The sequence below is a fragment of the Pogoniulus pusillus genome, chromosome 44 (genome assembly GCF_015220805.1).
Source record: "Pogoniulus pusillus isolate bPogPus1 chromosome 44, bPogPus1.pri, whole genome shotgun sequence".
Lineage (NCBI taxonomy): Eukaryota > Metazoa > Chordata > Aves > Piciformes > Lybiidae > Pogoniulus > Pogoniulus pusillus.
Genome location: NC_087307.1, coordinates 674,516 through 701,166, shown reverse-complemented (window position 1 = coordinate 701,166; position 26,651 = coordinate 674,516). Strand labels below are relative to the sequence as shown.

The 26,651-nt window shown below is 56.6% G+C and overlaps 2 protein-coding genes across 2 annotated transcripts in view; both read left to right on the top strand.

The window, feature by feature from the left end:
• The window catches only part of LOC135192824 (deleted in malignant brain tumors 1 protein-like), a 501,013-nt gene that overhangs the window by 95,131 nt on the left and 379,231 nt on the right, over positions 1 to 26,651 (top strand).
• The window catches only part of LOC135192818 (butyrophilin subfamily 3 member A3-like), a 29,706-nt gene continuing 22,956 nt past the window's right edge, over positions 19,902 to 26,651 (top strand). Inside the window, exons 1-2 of the mRNA XM_064176195.1 lie at positions 19,902 to 19,974; positions 21,654 to 21,923. Coding sequence (XP_064032265.1) covers positions 19,902 to 19,974; positions 21,654 to 21,923 — 343 coding nt within the window. The remainder of the gene's footprint in view (positions 19,975 to 21,653; positions 21,924 to 26,651) is intronic.

The following is a 26,651-nucleotide window of genomic DNA, read 5'->3' as shown; positions in this document are numbered from 1 at the left end:
CTGTGCTGTGTGCTCTGCTCTGTGCTCTGTGCTGTGTGCTCTGTAATCTCTGCTCTGTGCTGTATGCTCTCTGCTCTGTGCTGTGTGCTCTGTGCTGTGTGCTCTGCTCTGTGCTGTGTGCTGTGTGCTCTGTAATCTCTGTGCTGTATGCTCTCTGCTCTGTGCTCTGCTCTGTGCTGTGTGCTCTGCTGTGTGCTCTGCTCTGTGCTCTGTGCTGTGTGCTCTGTGATCTCTGCTCTGTGCTCTGCGCTGTGTGCTCTGTGCTCTGTAATCTCTGCTCTGTGCTGTGTGCTCTCTGCTGCTGTGCTCTGTGCTCTGTGCTGCTGTGCTCTGTGCTCTGTGCTGCTGTGCTCTGTGCTCTATGCTCTGTGCTCTGTGCTGCTGTGCTCTGTGCTCTCTGCTCTCTGCTTTTTGCTGTGTGCTCTCTGCTGTGTGCTCTCTGCTGTGTGCTTTCCTCTCTGTGCTCTCTGCTCTCCACTGTGCTCTCTGTTCTCTGCTCTGTGCTCTCCACTCTGTGCTCTCTGTGCTCTGCTCTGTGCTCTCCACTCTGTGCTCTCTGTGCTCTGCTCTGTGCTCTCCACTCTGTGCTCTCTGCTCTCTGCTCTCTCCTTTGTGCCCTCTGCTCTCTGCTCTCTCCTCTGGACTACACACACGAGATCTTAACCAACAATGAAGGTCTCCAGTGGGGTTCACACTGACTCCTGTGGACTCTGTGTGTCATTCCTCACCGGCACCCACCCTTCAGCTCCTGCTGAGCACTGCTCAGCTCCCCTCTGGGGCTGCTCTTTTGCAGGCTCTCAGCCTTTGCTTCTCACACAGCTGCTTCAGACCCTCCAACAACTTCATGGCCTCCACTGGACTCTCTCCTGTCCCCTGGAAGTGAGGAGCTCAGAACTGGACCCTCCAGCTGTGGCCTCAGCAGGGCAGAGCAAGGGGGCAGGAGAACCTCCCTTGCCCTGCTGCCCACACTCCTCTTGATGCCCCCCAGGAGACCTTTGGCCTTCTTGGCCACAAGTGCACAATGGTGGCTCATGGACAACCTCCTGCCCAGCAGGACTCCAAGGCCCTTCCCCATGGAGCTCCTTTCCAGCAGGTTCAACTCTTCTGCCTGCCCCTGGGCACTGTTGAGCAGAGTCTGGACCCAGCCTCCTGCCCCCCACCCTTCAGCTCTTGCTGAGTACTGCTCAGATGCCCTCTGGGGCTGCTCTTCTGGAGGCTCTCAGCCCCAGGGCTCTCAGTCTTTCCTCCTCACATTGCTGCTCCAGGCCCTTCAGCATCTTCATGACCTCCACTGGAGCTCTCCTGTAGCTCCCAGTCCATCTTGAACTGGGAAGCCCAGAACTGGGCCCAGTCCTCCAGCTGTGGTCTCAACAGGGCAAAGTAAAGGGACAGGAGAACCTCCCTTGCCCTGCTGCCCACACTCTTCTGATAGGGTCATGGGCAGTGAGCACAAACTGGCACCCAGGAGGCTCCACCTGACCAGGAGGAGAAAGTTGTTTGGTGTGAGGGTGCTGGAGGCCTGGAGCAGGCTGCCCAGAGAGGTTGTTGGAGCCTCCTTCTCTGCACAGCATCCAGACCTTCCTGGACACATTTCCTCTGCAACCTGCTGTGGTGAACCCTGTGGCAGCAGGGGGGGGGCTGGACTGGATCATCTGCAGAGGTCCCTTCCAGCCCTCCACAGGCTGCCATTGTGTCAACCTCTGCCTCCTAGCTTGCTTGCCAGCTCCTGCCACCTGGGCACACAGCTGGCAGGGAGCTGCTGGGCCAACATGGAGAATGTTTATCTAATGCATGGAGGCATTTGAGGGGCCTGGGGGGGTTGAGGCTGGAGAAGAGGAGGCTGGGGGAGACATCATTGGTCTGTACAGCTCCCCAAGAGGAGGCTGGAGTGAGGTGGGGGTTGGGCTCTGCTCCCAAGGAGGAAGGGGCAGGAGGCGAAATGAAGTCAGATTGCCCCAGGAGAGGTTCAGGTTGGCCACGAGGAACAATTTGTGTCCTGAAGGAGTGGTCAGGCATTGGGACAGGATGCCCGTGGAGGTGGTGGAGGTGTGGATGTGGTGCTGAGGGCTGTGGGGCAGTGGCAGTGGCTTGGCAGCAGCAGTGGGGTTGTGAGCTCCAGGCATGGGGCTGGGCTGGGTGGTCTCAAAGGTCTCTTCCAGCCTCAACAGCTCCATGGGGCTGTGATTCCCAGGCCGAAGTGGATGATTTCCCACCTCAGGTATGTCCAGGCAAGGTCTGGCCCCCCACACCCCCCCTGCAGCCCCAGAGAAGCAGACAGCAAAGGTCTCCAGCTGCACACTGTCACCAGGAGCCTCCAGGATGCTTGGCCAACTCCAGTTCTCTCCTCCAGCTCCCCCTGGCCCACTTCACCCACTCCAAAGCAGGCCTAAAGCTTCTGGGAGATGGCCCAGTTCAGTGTGGCTCTGGGGAGGGCAGGGAGTTGGTGCAGGTGGTCGTGGTGGTGCCCTGAGCCCAGCAGGGAGCTTCATGGAGCCTCAGGGGCAGGAGGTTCAGCTCCACCTCTGCTTTATTGCTGCTGGAAGGGAAGGTGAGAAGAGGCACAGGAAGGGCTGCAGGCTTGGAGGGAGTCTCTCAGGGAGCCACAAGGTTTGGGCTGGTTTGTGAGAGGGCAACCTCTGTGTGGTCAGAGATTGGCACAGGCTGCCCAGGGAGGTGGTGGAGTCCCCATCCCTGGAGGTGCTTAAGAAAGGTGTGGCCGTGGGCCCTGGGGACAGGGTTTGGTGGCCATGGTGGGATAGGGTTGGTGGTTGGGCTGGGTGAGCCTGGAGGGCTTCTCCAACCTCCACTTGGAGCAGTTGGACACTTCTGGTGCTGCCCAAGGGGGTCCAAGCCCATCCAGCAGGAGCCAGACTGGATCCCTGCCCTCAGCACAGGACAAGCTGTGCAGGTTAGAGCCAATGTGGCAGGAGAGGCTGAGCTGGGCTGGGAGCTGCACAACCTCTCGGCCTAGGGAGGTGACTTGAGAGAAGCTCCAAAGGTGGAGGTGGCCCTCGAGCTCCCAGCAGTGCTCTGCAGACCTTCCCTGCACCCCTCAGGAGCAGCAGCCTGGAGGTTTGTCTGTTGGTGGCAGGAACTGTGGCCTGGGGGACCATGTGCAGGCTTCAAAGGGATGATGGAGCCAGGGAAGCGAGGGGCATGCAGAGGGCAGCTGGGGGAGGCAGCTCTGTGCAGTTGCCTCTCCCTGAGTGGGTTCCCAGGGCAAAGATGTCCCTGATCTGGGCACATCCATGTGGCTCTTGCGTGGCAGTGTGAGAGATGCCAGGCATAGCTCTTGGCTGCTGTCCTGGCAGCCTCTGGGCTTCAGAAGTGGCTCTGGTTGGGGTCAAGGGAAGGTCAGGGTCAGGTTGGCTTGCAATAAGAATCTCTCTTCTCCACTCTGGAAGATCTGTGGGGCTCAGATCCCACCTGGGAGGAAGTGGATGCAAGGAGAAATATCAGCTGGGGAGGTGGAGATCATCCCCCAGAGCCTCCAGGCTCCAGCCCCACACCTCCAGCACCACCCGATGGTGCTTGGAGAGGACAAGAATCTGGCTCAGGCTGGAAGGGAGCTCAGAGCTCAGTTCCAACCTCCACACCATGCCCAGGGACACCTCTCAGCTAGGCACAGCTGCTCCAGTGTTGCAGAATGGCTAAAGGAAAATGGACATGACTTAGAGGTGGGCAAGCAGGATGAGTATATGGAACTAAATTAAGGCTGTGCTAGGCCACACTGAAACAAAGGCCACACTGAAGAACCAAAGACATATTGAATAAACAAAGGCAGCATTTAATATAGCTAGCTAGGGAGGCGCTGTCCTTGATGAGTCGGCGGACAACTCAAGCAGAGCAGGATACAGCTAACTGAATAAGATAAGAAGTAGTTTGCTGCTTGCAGCTGCACGTAGCAAGTAGGTGCACCATGCAAATGGGGTATTTAGAGATTCAGCCATTTAGCTCCTTACCTGTATGCATATATTATCTGTAACACATATAAGTGCACGGCTACTAAATAAAGTTGTCACTCACTTTTGATCCACATTGGACTGTGCAGTGTCCTTGCACAGTGAGTTCAGCCCTTCTCCGCCAGATCTGCCTCACCGCAGATTGGTGCCCAAAACAGGGACCCCGATTTGGGGCACCCTAGGAGACACGGAGGAGGACAGGCCGGCGGAGCGGGCCGTCGGAGGAGAGCGATGCCCGCTAGCAGGACGAAGCTAGGACGGGGTGGCGGACCAATTAGGGGGGCCCGAGGCTGATGACAAGACGGGCAGCCTTCGTCGCTGCAAGGGGGGCAAGCGGGACGCCGCGGCATGGATAAAGAGGTAGCCCTTTCCTTGCTATCTTGCTTCTTAGAAAAGCGCAAAGTGAATTTCAATACCAAGTATTTGCCAGGACTTTGTGCATATGGCTGTGCTAAGGGTTTTTTTAAAACCCCTGAGTCATATTTTGATGAAGCAGAATGGAGGGCGTTAGGCAGTGACTCTGTTAAAGACTCCTCAGCACTGTGTTGGAGAAGAGGAGAGGCAGCTGTGCCCAGCCTTGGAGTCGGGAGCCCCTGCCATGGGAATCCCCGTGCAAGTGGCAAGCTTGGCAGCAAAAGCTCTGATACAGGTGGAGGCGAGAAACCTGAGGAGCCCGATGAGAGCCTGGAGTGTAGAAGCTGGAGTAAGACCACGCATAAAAAAGCAGCATTGTCTCACATGGAAGCAAGCACTCAGCCGGCAACAGCATCAAAGATTCCTCAGGTTAAAAAGTTTCTCAGCACTCCTGCAGCCGTGTGTGCCAGCTTTGCTGAGTGCCGCTGGTGACCTGCCCGCAGGACTCTGCTAAGCACCTAACAATGCAGACCTCCCCCCCCCCCCCCCCCCCCCCCCCCCCCACGCGTCTCTACCGCCAGTAACACAGGAAAAAGAGAAAAAAACGCCAGAGAGACAGAGGGAGATCAACAGAGAAGAAAAGGAAGTAGAAGCGAGGGGGACAGTAAGGGATGGGGACTGAGAGACCGGACGGCTCAGACGAGCGATGCAAGCCTCCCCCCCCCCCCCCCCCATCCCCCGGCATTATCACCTTCCCCCGCTGCCCTCCCTCTCTCCTGTGTTTTTCTTTCCCTTGCAGTTGCTGCAAACAAAACTATTTCGTTTCTTAAAGAAACAGGCTGAATTTGTGATAGCTATTTCGTGACTTGATAAGATGTTTATTTTAATAAGATAAGTTTTAGAATCATTTTAGGAGGGTAATTGGGATAAGACTTAAGCAATTAAAATAGAGTATGTTAAGTACTTGATAGCTGCACACATTTAACAGTTAATATAATAGAATATTATAGTAAGAGTTGTTTGTAAGTGTATAACTTCTAATTTAAGATTCTTTTCCTTTTCTGGTACCAGAGTATTTTCAAAGGAGCTCCATGAATGTAATATCTCCCTGATTTTCTTTGGTTTTTTCTCAGTACTGAGTTAATGGCTTCATTTCCTTTAGTTGATGTATGTTTTAAGTTGACAGATAATATAATTAAGGATAAGAGTTTGTAAATATAATTGTAGAATTTCAGGATATAAGGATATTGTAGAATATTTTAAAAGATTTTTCTGTATATTTAGATAGCACTGGGATTATGTATAAAAAAAAAAAAACAGAGGGGGGAGAATAGAGGAAGGAAGGAAAGGAAAATAGGAGACAGAAAAGAAAATGTTGAAATCTCTGTGGTTGTGTCGTACAGACCAGGCCAATGGATCTGTTAGCCTGGGCAATGAATATGTCTGCATTTGTTCTTGTATTTGCTTGTGTTTGATCACTTATCCTCACAGGCCTTAAGATGGAGACAGCTTGAGTATGATTAGCCTGTTTTTTCCTAAAGTGAGCAGAAGTCTTGCTCAGATGGCAGAGCTGTGAAAGGACTTGAATGGAGCACTGACAGGATGATTGTGTGTGTATGGATCATAAGGTTTTGATCATGGTTAACGAATTTGGATATTTTCATGAGTTTTCAGTGACTGTGGTTTAATGGAATAGATTCAGTTTAGTTCCTTTTGTAAGGGCCAAAACCCACTTAATTGGCACAGATGGCAATGTGCTTGTCATGTTTTTGCAAGGGCCCTGTAGAAAGATGACAAACACTGCCTTAAATTTTTAAAAGCAGATAAAGGACTGGGGGAAAAGGCCTAATAGAGTATCCTGAAAGCAACATCTAGGGCATATCTTTGTATTGTATTTAGAAATTAGTAGTTTTTAAGCACAATAGACAGACACAGCTCATAGCTTAGGAGTGTGATGAAAGCATCAAGGTTTCTGAGAACTACAGAGTGAATGTAGAACAATGGGAGTCTGAGGAAGAATACTGGACAGCAGATACATCTGCGACTCTACAACATCAACTGCCACACAGAGCCAATGAAGATGTGGCACACCTGCACTCTCCTGTGACTGTGACATTCGTCTGAACTTTTGGTCTTTTGAACAAATGACTTACTGTTGCTAGCAGAAAAAGCTTTTGGGATTGTTAGCTAAGCTTGGGTTGTTAGCTTGCCAAACTAATGCTACTAGTGAGAGCTCTAACAGGTTTATTCTCTTTCTGATTTTAGCACTATGGTTGTAGCGATTTTGAGGGAATGTGTTGCTTTAACCTCTCGGACCATGGGGAGTCCATCCACAAACAGCTTCCTTGGCTGAAAAATCATACTAACCACATTGTTGCTAATGAAAATCCCTTTGACCAGTGGCTAACATCAACCTTTGGAGGTTTGTCTCCCTGGATACTACAGCTTATCAAGGAGGGCCTCCGCCTGCTGGGAATAGTACTGCTTATGCTTATATTACTACGGGTAGGATATGGATGCATCATGAGGGGTGTGGATTGATTTACCAGGGGTACAGCCCTGCTTGCCGAAAAAGAAAAGAGGGGAATTGTTGCAGAATGGCTAAAGGAAAATGGACATGACTTAGAGGTGGGCAAGCAGGATGAGTATATGGAACTAAATTAAGGCTGTGCTAGGCCACACTGAAACAAAGGCCACATTGAAGAACCAAAGACATATTGAATAAACAAAGGCAGCATTTAATATAGCTAGCTAGGGAGGCGCTGTCCTTGATGAGTCAGCAGACAACTCAAGCAGAGCAGGATACAGCTAACTCTGAATAAGATAAGAAGTAGTTTGCTGCTTGCAGCTGCACATAGCAAGTAGGTGCACCATGCAAATGGGGTATTTAGAGATTCAGCCATTTAGCTCCTTACCTGTATGCATATATTATCTGTAACACATATAAGCACGCAGCTACTAAATAAAGTTGTCACTCGCTTTTGATCCACACTGGATTGTGCAGTGTCCTTGCATAGTGAGTTCAGCCCTTCTCCGCCAGATCTGCCTCACCACACTCCAGGCCTCACCCAGCCTGGCCTTGAACACCCCCAGGCAGGAGCCAGCCACAGCCTCCCTGGGCAGCCTGTGCCAGGCTCTCACCAGCCTCCTGCTGAAGAACTTCCTCAGCTCCACTCCAACCCTGCTCTGCCTCAGCTCCAAACCATTGCCCTTGGCCTGGCTCATGTCCCCTCAGCACAAGTCCCTCTGCAGCCTCCCTGCAGGAGCCCTTCAGGCACTGGCAGCAGCTCTGAGGTACCCTTGGAGCCTTCTCCCCTGCAGGCTGCACCACCCCAGCTCCCTTTAGCCTATGCCCACAGCAGAACTGCTCCAGCCCTGGCAGCATCTTTGTGACCTCCTCTGGCCTCACTGCACAGCTCTGAGTCCTCCTTCTGCTGGGGTCAGCAGAGCTGGAGGCAGGACTGGAGGTGAGGTCTGAGCAGAGCAGAGCCAAGGGGCACAACGCCCCCTCCTGCCCTCTGCCCACACTGCTCTGGCTGCAGCCCAGCCCCTGGCTGCCTGCTGGGCTGCAGGAGGGCACTGCTGGCCCCCGGGGAGCTGCTCAGCACCAACACCCCCAAGGCTCTTTCTCCAGGGCTGCTCCCAAGCCACTCTGCCCCCAGCCTGCATTTGGTGCCTGGGGCTGGCCTGAGTCAGCTGCAGGCCTTTGGGCTTGGCCTTGCTGAAGCTCCTGCAGCTGGCACTGTGCCACTGCTCAAGCACATCCAGATCCTTCTGGCCCAGACAGATTGGGAAAGGACCCAGAGCCAACAAGCCCAAGGTGCAGCCTAGAAGCTGGGTGCCAACTGCTGCCAGCTGGGGCAGGACGTGGGTGAGGGTTACCTGAGCAGATGATGCCTGCATCCTCGCCGTGGGTGCAGTCGTGGACGCCCCAGGGCCTGGCTGCACAGTGCCAGAGCTCCACTGCCGTGCCCAAGCAGTGCAGCTCATCCAGCCAGATGCGGCCCAAGCCGCAGCCCAAGTGAGCCGAGCCAGGGGCAGCCAAGGCTGTGCCACAGCCCAGCTGCTGGCACACCACGCTGGCATCGCTCAGGTCCCAGCTGTCATCACAGATGGTGTCCCACTGCTGCCTGTGGAGCACCTCCACTCTGCCCACGCAGCGGTTGGGACCCTGCACCAGCCACAGGGGAGGCACCGCCGGAGCCCCTGCACGGAGAGAGCCACCGGAGAGGGTGAGTGGGCACAGAGAGCCAGCACCTGAGCCCTGCTGAGGGCGTGGGCTTGGGTGCCAACCTGATGAGGTGCTATAGGGGATGGGTGCCAACCTGGTGAGTGGTTGTAGGGGGCGGGTGCCAACCTGCTGAGGTCTCCTAAGGGATGGGTGCCAACCCATTAAAGTGTTGTAGGGGATGGGTGCCAACCTGCTGAGGGGCTGTAGGGAGTGGGTGCCAACCTGCTGAGGGGCTGTAGGGGGTGGGTGCCAACCAGGCTGTCCCACAGGTGGAGGGCAGGTGGCTGCAGAGGACATTTTGGGTGAAGCTCCAGGATTGCCCCAGGGTCTCTGTGTCCCTGCAGTGCCCACAGGCTGGCAGAGATGGCCCAGTTTGGACTGGCAGTGGCAGGGCAGGCTCCTACGAGCTCCCTGGTGGCACAGGGCACTGCCTCTGCCCTGAGCAGAGGGCAACCTGCTGGGCCGAGCTCGGGAACCATCACCCAGGGCTGGGCTTGGTGGTGATGATGATGGCAATGGTGAAGATGAAGATGGTGATGGTGGTACTGATGACGATGGTATTGATGGTGATGGTGTTCAAGATGGTGATGATGATGAAGATGGTGATGGTGGTGGTGATGATGATGGTGAAAGTGATGGTGGTGATGGAGATGGTGAAGATAGTGATGGTGGTTTTGATGATGATGGTGAAGGTGATGATGATAGCATTGATGGTGATGGTGTTTGGGATGGTGATGATGGTGATGAAGATGGTGATGGTGGTATTGATGCTGATGGTGAAGGTGATGATGGTGATGATGGTATTGATGATGATGGTGATGATGCCATTTATGGTGATGGTGGTCGAGATGGTGATGATGAAGATGGTGATGGTGGTATTGATGCTGATGGTGAAGGTGATGATGGTGATGATGGTATTGATGATGATGGTGATGATGCCATTTATGGTGATGGTGGTCGAGATGGTGATGATGAAGATGGTGATGGTGGTATTGATGATAATGGTGAAGATGATGATGGTGATGGAGATGGTGATGATGGCATTGATGGTGATGGTGTTCAAGATGGTGAAGATGATGATGGTGATGGAGATGGTGATGATGGCATTGATGGTGATGGTGTTCAAGATGGTGATGATAGTGATGATGAAGATGGTGATGGTACTGATGATGATGGTGAAGGTGATGATGGTGATGGAGGTGGTGAAGATGGTGATGATGGCGTTGATGGTGATGGTGTTTGAGATGGTGATCATGGTGATGATGAAAATGGTGATGGTAGTATTGATGATGATGATGGTGGTAATTATGGTGATGATGGTGATGGAGTTGGTGAAGATGGTGATGGTGGTACTGATGATGATGGTGATGGTGGCATTGATGGTGATGGTGTTCAAGATGGTGATGATAGTGATGATGAAGATGGTGATGGTGATATTGATGAGGATGATGATGGTATTGATGATGATAGTGATGGTGAAGATGGTGGTGGTGATGGTGATAGTGATGATGATGATAATAATAGTGATGATGATGGTGGTGGTGGTGATGATAATGAAAACCTTACAAAGAGACCATCTGGAGATGCTCTCCTTTGGGCTCCCTTCCCCTGGGAGGTGCCAGCCTTGCCCCCTGCAGCTGCCAGCTGGGGCAGGAGAGGCTCTCAGCTGCAGGCTCAGCTCAGGACACCCCACGGCGATGCCTGCGCACAGGGAGGAGTCTCAGGCAGCTCTGGGCCTGTCTGCAGGAGCTGAGAGCTGTTCACACTGTGCCACTCTGCAGCTCTGGCATGGCCACAGGGGACAGCAGTGAGCAGACCTCTGTGCCCACCAGTGAAGAGTCTTCAGTGCCCACCAGTGAGCAGACTTCATTGCCCACCAGGGAGCAGCCTTCAGTGCCCACCAGTGAGCAGACTTCATTGCCCACCAGGGAGCAGCCTTCAGTGCCCACCAGTGAGCAAACTTTACTGCCCACCAGAGAGCAAACTTCACTGCCCACCAGAGAGCAGACTTCAGTACCCACCACTGAGTAGACTTTTTCAGTGCCCACCAGAGAGCAAACTTCACTGCCCACCAGAGGGCAGACTTCAGTACCCACCAGAGAGCAGCCTTCAGTGCCCACCACTGAGTAGATTTCTTCGATGTCCATCAGTGTGCAGACCTCAAAGCCCACCAGTGAAGTGTTCAGTGCCCACCAATGAGCAGGCTCCATGCCCACCACTGAGCACTCTCCAGTGCCCAGCAGTGACCTTTCTCCCATGTCCATGTTCCTGAAGCTTTCTCCTGGCCTTGTACCTTGGACTCAGTGACTGCAGAGCTGGCAGAGGGGGCTGGGCTGAGGGCACCACAATCACCACAGAGGGGCTTGAGGCATCCTCAGGAAGCTGGCAGGTGGCACTAAACTGAGAACAGGTGGCACTAGGCTGGATGCAGGAGGCACTAATCTGGGTGAAGATGACACTAAGGTGAGTGCAGATGGCACTCATCTGGGTGAGAGTGGCACTAGGCTGGGTATGGGTGGCACTATCACAGTATCACAGTATCACAGTGTCACAGTATCACAGTATCATCAAGGTTGGAAGAGACCTCACAGACCATCAAGTCCAACCCTTTACCACAGAGCTCAAGGCCAGACCATGGCACCAAGTGCCACGTCCAATCCTGCCTTGAACAGCTTCAGGGACGGCGACTCCACCACCTCCCCGGGCAGCCCATTCCAGTGCCCAATGACTCTCTCAGGGAAGAACTTTCTCCTCACCTCCAGCCTAAATCTCCCCTGGCACAGCCTGAGGCTGTGTCCTCTTGTTCTGGTGCTGGCCACCTGAGAGAAGAGAGCAACCTCCTCCTGGCCACAACCACCCCTCAGGTAGCTGTAGGCAGCAATAAGGTCTGCCCTGAGCCTCCTCTTCTCCAGGCTAACCAATCCCAGCTCCCTCAGCCTCTCCTCGTAGGGCTGTGCTCAAGGCCTCTCCCCAGCCTCGTTGCCCTTCTCTGGACATGCTCAAGCATCTCAATGTCCCTCCTAAACTGGGGGGCCCAGAACTGAACACAGCACTCAAGGTGTGGTCTAACCAGTGCAGAGTCCAGGGGCAGAAGGACCTCCCTGCTCCTGCTGACCACACCATTCCTGATGCAGGCCAGGATGCCACTGGCTCTCTTGGCCACCTGGGCACACTGCTGGCTCATGTTCAGGTGGGTATCAATCAGCACCCCCAGATCCCTCTCTGTCTGGCTGCTCTCAGCCACTCTGACCCCAGCCTGTATCTCTGCATGGGGTTGCTGTGGCCAAAGTGCAGCACCAGCACTTGGAGCTATTGAACCCCATCCCCTTGGACTCTGCCCATCTGTGCAGGTGGTCAAGGTCCCACTGCAGAGTCCTTCTGCCCTCCAACCCAGCCACATCTGCCCCCAGCTTAGTGTCATCTGCAAACTTGCTGATGACTGACTCCATGCCCTCATCCAGATCACCTATAAAGTTGTTAAAGAGGATGGGGCCCAGCACTGATCCTTGAGGGACACCACTAGTGACAGCTGCCAGCTGGATGTGGCACCATTCACCACCACTCTCTGGGTCCGGCCCTCCAGCCAGTTCCTAACCCAGCACAGAGTGTTGCCATCCAAGCCATGGGCTGACAGCTTAGCCAGCAGTTTGCTGTGGGGGACAGTGTCAAAGGCCTTGCTGAAGTCCAGACAGACCACATCCACAGGCCTCCCCACAGCCACCAAGCAGTCACCTGATCATAGAAGGAGATCAGGTTGGAGAGGCAGGATCTGCCCTTCCTAAACCCATGCTGGCTGGACCTGAGCCCTTGGCCATCCCTCAGGTGCACTGTTATTGCCCCCAAGAGAACCTGCTCCATCAGTTTCCCTGGCACTGAGGTCAGGCTGACAGGTCTGTAGTTCCCAGGTTCCTCTGTCCGACCCTTCTTGTGGATGGGGATCACATTGGCAGGTTGAGAAGACCCAGGGATGAGGCCCCAAAGCTTCCCAAGAGCTGTAGAAGGAAAGAAAAACTCTTCTGGGTTTCCAAATCCCCAAATCCCAGAGGTCCTGCAGGAGCCAGAGCTCAGCTTTTGCTCACAGCAAGCTGGATGCAGCTCCAGGAGGCTGCTGCTCCCTCTGCTGGGTGATGCTGTCCTGGCAGCTCCCTCTGCTGGGTGATGTTGTCCTTGCAGCTCCCTCTGCTGGGTGATGCTGTCCTGGCAGCTCCCTCTGCTGGGTGATGCTGTCCTTGCAGCTCCCTCTGCTGGGTGATGATGTTCTTGCAGCTCCATAGGTTGCAGCTCCCTCTGCTGGGTGATGATGTTCTTGCAGCTCCAGGAGGCTGCAGCTCCCTCTGCTGGGTGATGTTGTCCTTGCAGCTCCAGGAGGCTGCAGCTCCCTCTGCTGGGTGATGCTGCCCTGGCATAGAGGATTTATAAAGCAATGATTTTGTTCTGCTTGACCTCCCCTCCCTGTGCTTTTTGACTCCTTAAACACTCCCTGAGCAGTCTGACCACGAGGCCATTGAAGGGCCTGGGGTCCTTCTGGGTGCTCAGAAGTGAGACCTCACCTGGAGTGCTGTGACCAACTGTGGAGTGCTGAGCACAGGACACACATGGACATGTTGGGGCTGAGTCAGTGGAGGGCCACATGAATGACCAGAGGGAGAGAACACCTGTGGGGGAAGGCTGAGAGGGTTTGGGTTGCTCAGCCTGGAGAAGGGAGGACTCTGAAGAGATGTTTTTGAAGCACTTAAAGGTCTCTGAGAGAGCTGAGGACAACCTTTTGAGCAGAGTCTGCTGTGACAGGGCAAGGTGGGGGGGGGATGGTTCTAATCTCAGAGAGGGAGGTTCAGACTGGAGAGAAGGCAGAAATGTTTGACCCTGAGGCTGGGGAGAGCCTGGCCCAGGTTGTCCAGAGAGGGGAGAGCTGCCTCATGCCTGGAACCAATCCAGGTCAGGTTGTTTGGGGCTCTGAGCAACCTGCTCTAGCTGGAGAGGTCCCTGCTGACTGCAGGGGGCTGGGCTGGGTGATGCCAGTCTGAGGACAGCACAGACTTTACCTTCTATCAAAGCAAGTGAGGGCACAGCTGCCAGGCTGGATGCCAGCTGGGAGGCTCTTCCTTTCCTCTTCATAGGGACCTCCTCCAGCACATCCATTGCCAAGCTCCTGTTGTCACCTAGCAAACTTCCAACCCCTCTGTCCCCTTCCCTCCTCTTTCCTCACCTTGGTTCATCCTTCTATTAAAAGTAGTTCATCAGGGAAGGTGTTCCAGCCCCTGCCCCTGCCCCTGCCTCCTCCTGTGGAACTCCTAAACCTGCTGCACCTTAAGGCCTTCTAAACTTGCTCCACTTTAAGGGCTTGGAAACCAGCTCCACCTTAAGATCTTCTAAATCTGTTCCACCTTAAGATCTTCTAAATCTGCTCCACCTTAAGATCTTCTAAATCTGCTCCACCTTAAGATCTTCTAAATCTGCTCCACCTTAAGGTCTTCTAAACCTGCTCCACCTTAAGGGCTTCTATACCAGGGGGTGCTGGAGCCACCACTGCTGCAGATGTTCAAAGGCTCTGGAGCAGGCTGCCATGGGGTGCTGGAGCCACCACTGCTGCAGATGTTCAAAGGCTCTGGAGCAGGCTGCCATGGGGTGCTGGAGCCACCACTGCTGCAGATGTTCAAAGGCTCTGGAGCAGGCTGCCATGGGGCTGCTGGAGCCACCACTGCTGCAGATGTTCAAAGGCTCTGGAGCAGGCTGCCATGGGGTGCTGGAGCCACCATTGCTGCAGATGGGGCCAGGAACCTGTGGCCATGCACCTGGGGCCATGGCTTGGTGGCCATGCTGGGGCTGGGTTGATGCTTGGCCTGGATGTTCTTAGAGGCCTTTTGCCCTCTGAGGCAGCTCTGTGACCCTGTGCAAGCCTCTGCCCTGCCCTTGCTCAGCTCCAGGACCCTGCTGCTGCTGCTGCAGAGGTTAATGAGTAACTCTGGGAGCAGAAGGATTTGTTTTCTGCTCAGGGTTGCAGCAGCTGAGAAGGTCCAAAGGTGCCAGCAGCTTCCTGAGCACTGCCAACTGCTGCCAGCTCCCCCATGGAGCTCTCTCCAAGCTGCCCTCCTGGAGAGTGTCCTTGAGGAGCAGGTTGGAGCCCCTTGAGGCTCTTCCCAGCGCTCCCCCAGTGCCAGGACAAGAGGTAGGAGACTTCAGCTGGGACACAGGGAGCATGGAGGAGGAAATGCCTCACTTGGAGGCTGGCAGAGCTGCAGAGAGGTGCTGCAGGCTCCCTCCCTGCAGAGCTCAAGGCCTGCCTCGATGTGCTGCTGTGTGAGCTGCTTGAGGTGATGCTGCTGTGGCAGTGGGGAGGGCTTCAGAGGTCCCTTCCAGGCCACCACTCTCTGGCTCTGTGCAGCTGTGGTTCCTTTGGGGGACCCACAAGAAACCTGGGGAGGGACAATTGACCTGGCATGCAGGAAGAGGAGGAGGAGGAGGAGGAGGAGGAGGAGGAGGAGGAGGAGGAGGAGGAGGAGGAGGAGGAGGAGGAGGAGGAGGAAGAGGAGGAGGAGAAATGGGTTAGAACTGGCAGAGGTGAGACTGAAACTGAATGTAAGGAAGAAGTTGTCACCAGTGAGGGTGGTGAGACCCTGGCACAGGTTGAGGGTGGTGAGACCCTGACACAGGGTGAGGGTGGTGAGATCCTGGCACAGGTTGAGGGTGGTGAGACCCTGGCACAGGGTGAGGGTGGTGAGACCCTGGCACAGGTTGAGGGTGGTGAGATCCTGGTGCAGGGTGAGGGTGGTGAGACCCTGGCACAGGTTGAGGGTGGTGAGACCCTGGCACAGGTTGAGGGTGGTGAGACCCTGGCACAGGTTGCCCAGGGAGGTTGTGGAGCACAGAATCACCCAATAGGGTCTTTGATCTTTGATCCCATTGGGTGATTCTGTGCTCCACGACCTCCCTGGGGGTGTCCAAGGCCTCATCCAAGCTGACCTTAAGCACCTGCAGGGAGGAGGCAGCCACAGCCTCCCCGGGCAACCTGTGCCAGGCTCTCCCCACCCTCATTTCCTCCTCTCCACTCTCCTCTTCCCTCACCCAGCTCAAAGCCATTGGCCCTTGGCCTGGCACTCCCAGCCCTTGTCCAAAGTCCCTCCCCAGCTCTCCTGCAGCCCCTTCAGGTCCTGGAAGGTTGTTGTGAGGTCTCCCTGGAGCCTTCTCCAGGCTGAGCAGTCCCAACTCTCCCAGCCTGTCCCTACAGGGGAGGTTCTGCAGGCCTCCTCTGGACCTGCTCCAGGAGCTCCATGGGCCTGTGCTGGGGGGGTCCAGCTTAAGTGTTAAGTCAAAAGGGACTTTAAGACACTGGGGAAAGCAGCTGAGGGAGCAGGGGCACAGGTAGTGTTCTCATCTGTACCCTTAGTCACAGGCTGGGATGCAGAGAGGAGTAGCAAAGTGTATTTGCTGAACAAGTGGCTCAGAGGTTGCTGCCTCCAACAGAACTTTGGATTCTTTGATCTTGGGGAACTTCATCTTGCCACAGGTCTGCAAGCAGCAGATGGGATACAACTGACACAGAAGGGGAGAAGGACCCTGGCACATAAGCTGGCTGGGCTTGTTGAGAGGGCTTTAAACTAGAGTGGAAGGGGGAGGGGGTTCAACATGACAGCACCAGAGATAAATCAAAGGGAATTGAGGATGGTAGGCTAGAGCTAGGGGTAAAAGCAGCAGCCCAGCTGAAGTGCATGGACACTAATGCATGCAGTATGGGTAGCAAACAAGAGGAGCTGGAAGCTTTGGTGCTGGAGGAAAACTATGATATTGTCGCCATCACTGAAATGTGGTGGGATGGCTCACATGATTGGAGTGCTGTGATCAATGGCTACAGACTCTTCAGGAGAGACAGGCAAGGGAGAAGAGGTGGGGGAGTGGCTCTGTATATTAGGGATGCTCTGGATGTCATGGAGGTAGAAATCAAAGATGATCAAATTGAGTCATTATGGGTGAGAATTAAGGGGAAGGCCAACAAGGCTGATATCCTGGTTGGAGTCTGTTACAGACCACCCAACGAGGAAGAAGAGGTTGATTTATTACTCTTTAAGCAACTGGAGGCTGCCTCAAGATCCCCTGCCCTTGTTCTGGTGGGCGACTTTAACCTACCAGACATCTGCTGGGACTTAAACACTGCAGAGAAGAAGCAGTCTAGAAGGTTTCTGCAATGTGTGGAAGACAACTTCCTACCCCAGCTGTTATGTGAGCCTACCAGGGGGGCAGCCCTGCTTGACCTGCTGCTCACAAATAGAGAGGGGCTGGTGGGGGATGTGGTGGTTGGAGGCTGCCTGGGGTCCAGTGACCATGAAATTATAGAGTTTTCAATACATGGAGACACCAGGAGGGGCATCAACAGAACCTCCACACTGGACTGCCCAAGGGCAGACTTCAGCCTATTTAAGGAACTAACTCAGAAAGTTCCTTGGGAAAAAGCCCTTGAAAACAAAGGGGTCCAGGAAGGTTGGAGCTGCTTCAAGAAAGAACTCCTGAAGGCACAGGAGCAGGCAGTGCCACTGAGCCGGAAGATGAGCCGACGAGGGAGGCAGCCAGGCTGGATGGGCAGGGAGCTGCTGAAGGAATTGAAGATTAAAAAGAGAGTGTATCACCTTTGGAAAAGAGGGGAGGTGTCCCAGGAGAAGTTCAAGGAAGTTGTTAGGTCTTGTAGAGGAAAAACTAGAGAGGCAAAAGCCCACTTGGAGCTCAGGCTGGCCACAGCTGCCAAGGAAAATAAAAAGTGTTTCTTTAAATATCTGAATGGCAGAGAAGGGCCAAGGACAACCTCCAGTCCTTGTTAGATAGAGAGGGGAACATAGTGACAAAGGATGAGGAAAAGGCAGAGGTGCTTAACACCTTCTTTGCCTCAATCTTCACTAGTGGGACAGGTTGTCTCCAGGACAGCGGACTCCTGAAGTGGTGGATGGAGTCAGGGACCAGTACAGTCCCCCTCTAATCCATGAGGAAGCAGTAAGGGACCTGCTGCGTCATTTGGATCCTCACAAGTCCATGGGACCGGATGGGATCCACCCTAGGGTGCTGAGAGAGCTGGCAGCTGAGCTGGCCAAGCCACTCTCCATCATTTATCAGCAGTCCTGGCACACTGCAGAGGTCCCTGAAGACTGGCAGCTGCCAATGTGATACCCATTCACAAGAAGGGTCATAAGGAGGAGCCAGAAAACTACAGACCTGTCAGCCTGACCTCAGTGCCAGGCAAGGGCATGGAACAGGTCATCTTGGGTGCCATCACAAAGCACCTACAGGATGGCCAAGGGATCAGGCCCAGCCAGCATGGGTTTAGGAAGGGCAGGTCCTGCCTCACCAACCTGATCTCCTTTTATGCTCAGGTTCCTGCCTGGTGAATGTGGGGCAGGCTGTGGATGTACTACTTGGACTGCAGCAAAGCCTTTGACACTATCTGCCACAAGAAGCTCCTAGCCAAGCTGGCAGCTCATGGCTTGGAGAGATTCACTCTGTGCTGGATCAAGAACTGGCTGGATGGCAGAGCCCAGAGAGTGGTGGTGAATGGTGCCACATCCAGTTGGCAGCTGTCACAGGTGGTGTTCCCCAAGGATCAGTATTGGGCCCAGTCCTGTTCAATATCTTTGATGATCTGGACGAGGGCATTGAGTCCAGCAGCAGTAAGTTTGCAGATGACACCAAGCTAGGAGCAGTTGTTGATCTGTTGGAAGGTAGGAGAGCCCTGCAGAGGGACCTGGCCAGGCTGGATGGGTGGGCAGAGGCCAATGGGATGAGATTGAACAAGGCCAAGTGCAGGGTTCTGCACTTTGGCCACAACAACCCCAAGTAACGCTACAGGCTGGGGACAGAGTGGCTGAGAGCAGCCAGGAGGAAAGGGACCTGGGGGTACAGATAGAGAGTAGCTGAAGATGATCCAGCAGTGTGCCCAGGTGGCCAAGAGAGCCAATGGCATCCTGGCCTGCATCAGGAACAGTGTGGCCAGTAGGACAAGGGAGGTTATTCTTGCCCTGTACTCAGCACTGCTCAGGCCACACCTTGAGTGCTGTGTCCAGTTCTGGGCCCCTCAATTCAAGAGAGATGTTGAGGTGCTGGAAGGTGCCCAGAGAAGAGTAACAAAGCTGGAGAGGGGCCTGGAACACAAACCCTATGAGGAGAGGCTGAGGGAGCTGGGGGTGTGCAGCCTGCAGAAGAGGAGGCTCAGGGCAGAGCTCATTGCTGTCTACAACTACCTGAAGGGAGGTTGTAGCCAGGTGGGGTTGGTCTCTTCTGCCAGACAACCAGCAACAGAAGAAGGGGACACAGTCTCAAGTTGTGCCAGGGGAGGTCTAGGCTGGATGCTAGGAGGAAGTTGTTGACAGAGAGAGTGATTGGCATTGGAATGGGCTTCCCAGGGAGGTGGTGGAGGCACCGTGCCTGGAGGTGTTCAAGAAAAGCCTGGCTGGGGCACTTAGTGCCATGGTCTGGTTGACTGGATAGGGCTGGGTGCTAGGTTGGACTGGATGAGCTTGGAGCTCTCTTCCAACCTGGTTGATTCTGTGATTCTATGATTCTGTGATTCTATGGGTGGGGTTGGGTGGGGCTGTGTGGGGCTGTGTCCTGTTGTGTCCTGTTCCTTCTTGGGTGACATCCTAAAAGGGCTGGGAATGGTCTTGGCTCAGCAAGGGCTGGGAATTGTCTTGGCTCAGCAAGGGCTGGGAATTGGCTCAGCAAGGGCTAGGAATTGGTTCATTAAGGGCTGGGAATTGGCTCAGCAAGGGCTAGGAATTGGTTCATTAAGGGCTGGGAAATGGCTCAGCAAGGATTGGGAATTGGTTCATTAAGGGCTGGGAATTGGCTAAGCAAGGGCTGGGAATTGTCTTGGCTCAGCAAGGCCTGGGAATTGTCTTGGCTCAGCTCTGCTGTGCAGTTCCTTTTGCTGCCTGGCACAGACCATCCCTTTCCAACCCCTTTCTGTGGCTCCAGCCTGAAGCCATCGTTGGGGCTGGATTTGGCTTTGAGGCTGGGGAAGTTTGTGCTCAGCAGAGACAGATCCATGCCTGGAGGCTTGGGGAGCTTTTAGCTTTGCTCTGGGGGGTCGTGAGTGTGAGACTTGGGTTGGGTTGGAGTTTTGGTGTGTTTCTTCCCTTCCCTTCCCTTCCCTTCCCTTCCCTTCCCTTCCCTTCCCTTCCCTTCCCTTCCCTTCCCTTCCCTTCCCTTCCCTTCCCTTCCCTTCCCTTCCCTTCCCTTCCCTTCCCTTCCCTTCCCTTCCCTTCCCTTCCCTTCCCTTCCCTTCCCTCCCCTCCCCCTCCCCTCCCCTCCCCTCCCCCTCCCCCTCCCCTCCCCATCCATTGTGCCCTCAGCCGTGGACCTTTCCCTCCTGCACAGGCATGGAGCTCTCAGCCCTGCTGGCTGCAGCCTTCCTCCCGCTGCTGTCGGTGCCTGCCCAGCAGCCCTCTGCAGGTAACTCTGCCCTCGATGGGTTCCTTTCTCAGCCCCCAGAACCACTCTGCTTGAAGAGCTCCAACCTCACCCAGCCCAAGCCCTGCCGAGGCTGGGGCTGAGCCATGGCTCTCAGCATCACTTCTCTGCACCCTTAGGACACCTCCAGGCTTGGGCAGCCAAACTCCTCCCTGGGCCAGGGCTCGAGGACCCTTCCAGTGAGGTCTCCTCCAGTGCCCAACCTGAGCCTGCCCCGGGGCAGCCTGAGGCCATCTCCTCCCCTGCTGCTGCTTGCTGCCTGTGAGCAGAGCCCAACCCCAGCTGGCTGCAGCCTCCTGGGAGAGCTGCAGAGAGCAACGAGCTCTGCCCTCAGCCTGCTCTGCTCCACACTGCTCCTCCCCAGCTCCCTCAGCTGCTCCTCCCCAGCCCTGCCCTCCAGCCCCTGCCCCAAGCTTCCCTGCCCTTCTCTGAACCTGCCCCAGCCCCTCCATGTCCTTTCTGGGATGAAGGCACCAAACCTGAACCCAGCACTCAGCAGTGCCCAGCCCAGGGCACAGTCCCTGCCCTGCTGCTGCTGCCCACAGCCCTGCTGAGCCAGGCCAGGCTGCTGCTGCCCTTCCTGGCCACCTGGGCACAGCCTTGGCTCACCTCAGCTGCTGCCATCCAGCACCCACAGGTCCTTTCCTGCCAGGCAGTTTCCAGCCACTCTGCCCCCAGCCTGGAGCCTTCCTGGGGTTGTGGTGACCCAAGTGCAGGACCCAGCCCTTGGCCTGCCTGACCAACCTGAGCTCCTTTTGTGATCAGGCTCCTGCCTGGGGCATGTGGGGCAGGTGTGGCTGGAGCCTGCCTGGGCTGCAGCAAAGCCTTTGGCACCTCTGGCACCAGCAGCTCCTGACACAGCTGCAGCTCCTGGCTGGGACAGAGTCACTCTGACATGGGTCAAGAACTGCAGGGCCAGGCCCAGAGAGTGGTGGTGAATGGTGCCACACTCAGCTGGCAGCTGGCACCAGAGCTGTGCCCCAGGGGCAGTGCTGGGCACAGGCCTGTGCAGTCTCTTCATTGGTGCTCTGCAGCAGGGCACTGAGTCCAGCAGCAGTAAGTTTGCAGCTGGCACCAAGCTAGGAGCAGTGTGGAGCTGTTGGGGGGCAGCAGAGCCCTGCAGAGGGCCTTGGCCAGGCTGCATGGGTGGGCAGAGGCCAAGGGCAGGAGACTGAACCAGGCCAAGGGCAGGGTCTGCACTTTGGCCACAGCAACCCCAAGCAGCTCCAGGCTGGGGCCAGAGTGGCTGAGAGCAGGCAGGCAGAGAGGGCCCTGGGGGTGCTGGCAGAGAGCAGCTGCAGAGCAGGCAGCAGTGCCCAGGTGGGCAGCAGAGCCAAGGGCAGCCTGGGCTGGCTCAGGAGCAGTGTGGGCAGCAGGAGCAGGGAGGTTCTTGTGCCCCTGTGCTCAGCACTGCTCAGGCCACCCCTGCAGTGCTGTGCCCAGTTCTGGGCTCCTCAGTCCCAGAGAGATGCTGAGGTGCTGGCAGGTGCCCAGAGCAGGGCAGCAAGGCTGGGGAGGGGCCTGGGGCACAGCCCTGTGAGGAGAGGCTGAGGGAGCTGGGGGGGGCACTGGGTTTGCTCTGGAGGTCCCTTCCTGCCCCTGCCCTCTCCTGAGCCTCTGACTGAGCACATCTCAGCCCCCTGTGTCTCTCTCTTGTGCAGGTGGCAGCCACCCCCCACTGCTTGTCTTGGATGGGTACGAGGGGGATGGAATTCGACTCAGATGCCTCTCTGAGAGGTCCTTTGCTGCCGTTCAGCTGCTGTGGGAGAATGCCAGAGGAGAAAACGTCTCTGGGACTCCTCTGGCCGCCAGCAGCACTGCCAATGCCAGCAGCTCCTTCCTCCTGAGGCCAGGGGCTGGGAACTCTGCCTCCTGCAGAGTCATCGACAAAGCCCTCAGGACATCAGCAGAGTCCTCAGTGGTTGTTGCAGGTCAGTGTGGCCTCGTGTCCTGAAAGCAGCCTTGCATGAGGGCATGGAGTCAGTCACCAGCAAGGGTGCAGATGGCACCAAGCTGGGGGCAGAGGTTGTGAGCTGGAGGGCAGAAGGACTCTGCAGCAGGACCTCGACCCCCTGGACAGATGGGCAGAGTGCAAGGGGATGTCTTCAATAGCTCCAAGTGCAGGGTGCTGCACTTTGGCCACAACAACTCCATGCAGAGATACAGGCTGGGGTCGGAGTGGCTGAGAGCAGCCAGACAGAGAGGGATCTGGGGGTGCTGATTGATACCCGCCTGAACATGAGCCAGCAGTGTGCCCAGGTGGCCAAGAGAGCCAGTGGCATCCTGGCCTGCATCAGGAATGGTGTGGCCAGCAGGAGCAGGGAGGTCCTTCTGCCCCTGTACTCTGCACTGGTCAGACCACACCTTGAGTGCTGTGTTCAGTTCTGGGCCCCCTAGTTTAGGAAGGACATTGAGATGCTTGAGCGTGTCCAGAGAAGGGCGACGAGGCTGGGGAGAGGCCTTGAGCACAGCCCTACGAGGAGAGGCTGAGGGAGCTGGGATTGGTTAGCCTGGAGAAGAGGAGGCTCAGGGGAGACCTTATTGCTGTCTACAACTACCTGAGGGGAGGTTGTGGCCAGGAGGAGGTTGCTCTCTTCTCTCAGGTGGCCAGCACCAGAACAAGAGGACACAGCCTCAGGCTGTGCCAGGGGAGATTTAGGCTGGAGGTGAGGAGAAAGTTCTTCCCTGAGAGAGTCATTGGACACTGGAATGGGCTGCCCGGGGAGGTGGTGGAGTCGCCGTCCCTGGAGCTGTTCAAGGCAGGACTGGACGTGGCACTTGGTGCCATGGTCTGGCCTTGAGCTCTGTGCTAAAGGGTTGCACTTGGTGATCTGTGAGGTCTCTTCCAACCCTGATGACACTGTGGTACTGTGATACTGTGATACTGTGATGCTGTGATGCTGTGGTACTGCTGCACTCACCCCAGGGCAAGGATCCCCCCTGAAGGCCCTTGGCAGGACTGAGAACTGAGCCTGTGCCAACAGCCTGAGTCCCCCCGAGGCCAAGTGCCAGTGCTGCAGCTGGGAGGGGCCAGTCCCAGGCACAGGTCCAGGCTGGGTGCTGAGTTGAGAGCAGCCCTGCAGAAAGAGACTTGGGGGGCAGTGGCTGCTGAGAAGCTCCCCAGGAGCCAGGAGGTCTCCCCTCAGCCTCCTCTTCTCCACACCAACCCCCCCCAGCTCCCTCAGTTGCTCCTCTCTAGACCCTTCCCCTCATCCTTCCCCTCACCCTTCCCCTGACCCTTCCCCAGACCCTTCCCCTCACCCTTCCCCTCACCCTTCCCCTGACCCTTCCCCTCACCCTTCCCCTCACCCTTCCCCTCACCCTTCCCCTCACCCTTCCCCTCACCCTTCCCCTGACCCTTCCCTTCACCCTTCCCCTGACCCTTCCCCTCACCCTTCCCCTGACCCTTCCCCAGACCCTTCCCCTCACCCTTCCCCTCACCCTTCCCCTGACCCTTCCCCAGACCCTTCCCCAGACCCTTCCCCTGACCCTTCCCCTCACCCTTCCGCTCACCCTTCCCCTGACCTTTCCCCTCACCCTTCCCCTGACCCTTCCCCAGACCCTTCCCCTCACCCTTCCCCTGACCTTTCCCCTCACCCTTCCCCAGACCCTTCCCCTGACCCTTCCCCTCACCCTTCCCCTGACCCTTCCCCTGACCTTTCCCCTCACCCTTCCCCTGACCTTTCCCCTCACCCTTCCCCAGACCCTTCCCCTGACCCTTCCCCTCACCCTTCCCCTGACCCTTCCCCAGACCCTTCCCCTCACCCTTCCCCTGACCTTTCCCCTCACCCTTCCCCAGACCCTTCCCCTGACCCTTCCCCTCACCCTTCCCCTCACCCTTCCCCTGACCCTTCCCCAGACCCTTCCCCTCACCCTTCCCCTGACCCTTCCCCAGACCCTTCCCCTCACCCTTCCCCTGACCTTTCCCCTGACCCTTCCCCTCACCCTTCCCCAGACCCTTCCCCTGACCCTTCCCCTCACCCTTCCCCTGACCCTTCCCCAGACCCTTCCTCTGACCCTTCCCCTCACCCTTCCCCTGACCCTTCCCCTGACCCTTCCCCTCACCCTTCCCCAGACCCTTCCCCTGACCCTTCCCCTCACCCTTCCCCTGACCCTTCCCCTCACCCTTCCCCTGACCTTTCCCCTCACCCTTCCCCAGACCCTTCCCCTCACCCTTCCCCTGACCCTACCCCTGACCCTTCCCCTGACCTTTCCCCTCACCCTTCCCCTGACCCTTCCCCTGACCCTACCCCTGACCCTTCCCCTGACCTTTCCCCTCACCCTTCCCCTCACCCTTCCCCTCACCCTTTCCCACTTTCCTCACCCTCCTCTGGACCTGCTCCAGCCTCTCCATGTCCTTCCTGGGATGAGGACCCAAAAACTAAACCCAGTACTCAGGGTTTGGCCTCAGCAGTGCTGAGTCTGGGGGAGACAATCCCTGCCCTGCTCCTGCTGCCCACAGCATTGCTGATCCAGGCCAGGTTGCTGGGGTCCTTCTTGGCCACCTGGGCACAGCCTTGGCTCATCTTCAGCTGCTACCAACCACCACCCACAGGTCACAGAATCAGAGAATGAAGCAGGCTGGAAAAGACCTTGAAGGTGACTGAGCCCAACCTGTGCCCTAACAGCTCCTGAGCAGCCAACCCTGGCACCAAGTGCCCCAGCCAGGCTTGGCTCCAGCATCTCCAGCCATGGGCACTGCACCACCTCCCTGGGCAGCCCATGCCAGTGCCAATCACTCTCTTTGCCAACAACTTCCTCCTAACCTCCAGCCTCAGCCTGCCCTGGCACAGCTCCAGGCTGTGTCCCCTGCTTCTGGCCCTGGCTGCCTGGCAGCAGAGCCCAACCCCAGCTGGGCACAGCCTCCCTGCAGGCAGCTGCAGGCAGCAATCAGCTCTGCCCTCAGCCTGCTCTGGGCCAGGCTGCACCCCCCCAGCTCCCTCAGCCTCTCCTCCCAGGGCTGTGCTCCAGGCCCCTCCCCAGCCTTGCTGCCCTTCTCTGGGCACCTTCCAGCACCTCAGCATCTCTCTGGGACTGAGGAGCCCAGAACTGGGCACAGCACTCAAAGTGTGCTCCACAACCACCCTGGAGGTGTTCAGGAGCAGGCTGTAGGAGGCATTGAGCAACCTGCTCTAGAGGGAGGTGTCCCTGCCTATGGCACTGGGGCTGGCCCTGGCTGAGCTTTGAGCTCCCTTCCAACCTAACCCATTCCCCACTTTGCTGCTCTGGGCAGAACACAAATGAGTGCATGAACATCTGTGGGGGCCTGGAAACAGCTTTGGGCAGGCCTGGAGGCACCAGGTCCTTTGGGGGTCCTTGCCCACAGCTGCCACTGCCATCAGCAGGAGGAGAGAGAGCTCAGAGCCAGGTCTGGGCAGGGCAGCAGCAGCAGCAGCAGAGCTCAGAGCCAGGTCTGGGCAGGGCAGCAGCAGCAGAGCTCAGAGCCAGGTCTGGGCAGGGCAGCAGCAGCACAAGAGAGCTAAGAGCCAGGTCTGGGAAGGGCAGCAGCAGCACAAGAGAGCTCAGAGCCAGGTCTGGGCAGGGCAGCAGCAGCAGCAGAGAGCTCAGAGCCAGGTCTGGGCAGGGCAGCAGCACAAGAGAGCTCAGAGCCAGGTCTGGGCAGGGCAGCAGCAGCAGCAGAGAGCTAAGAGCCAGGTCTGGGCAGGGCAGCAGCAGAGAGCTCAGAGCCAGGTCTGGGAAGGGCAGCAGCAGCACAAGAGAGCTCAGAGCCAGGTCTGGGCAGGGCAGCAGCAGCAGGAGGGGAAGCTCAGAGCCAGGTCTGGGCAGGGCAGCAGCAGCAGAGAGCTCAGAGCCATGTCTGGGCAGGGCAGCAGCAGCAGAGAGCTCAGAGCCATGTCTGGGCAGGGCAGCAGCAGCAGAGAGCTCAGAGCCATGTCTGGGCAGGGCAGCAGCAGCAGCACAAGAGAGCTCAGAGCCAGGTCTGGGCAGGGCAGCAGCAGCAGCACAAGAGAGCTCAGAGCCAGGTCTGGGCAGGGCAGCAGCAGCAGAGAGCTCAGAGCCAGGTCTGGGCAGGGCAGCAGCAGGAGGGGAAGCTCAGAGCCATGTCTGGGCAGGGCAGCAGCAGGAAGGGAAGCTCAGAGCCATGTCTGGGCAGGGCAGCAGAAGCAGCAGAGCTCAGAGCCAGGTCTGGGCAGGGCAGCAGAAGCAGCAGAGCTCAGAGCCATGTCTGGGCAGGGCAGCAGCAGCAGCAGAGCTCAGAGCCATGTCTGGGCAGGGCAGCAGCAGCAGCAGAGCTCAGAGCCAGGTCTGGGCAGGGCAGCAGAAGCAGCAGAGCTCAGAGCCAGGTCTGGGCAGGGCAGCAGCAGCAGCAGAGAGCTCAGAGCCAGGTCTGGGCAGGGCAGGGCTTGTTTGAGTCTCCTTTGTCCTGTCTCAGCTTTCCTCAGCCCCATGGACTCACCCTCAGGGGTGCTCAGTGCTGCTCCCTCCCTTTCCCATTCCCTTCTCTCTTTTCCATGCTGTGGTTTGCACAAATCCCTGCTGGAATCCTGCAGCCTTTGACTCACTTTGGTTGGAAAAGGCCTTGAGGACCACTGAATCCTACCAGGATCCAGCTGTGCCACATCTGCTGCTTTAAAATCAGACTCAAGCAGGTTGTTAGAGACCTCCCAGCTCCTCCAGTGCAGCCTCTCCCTCAGCCC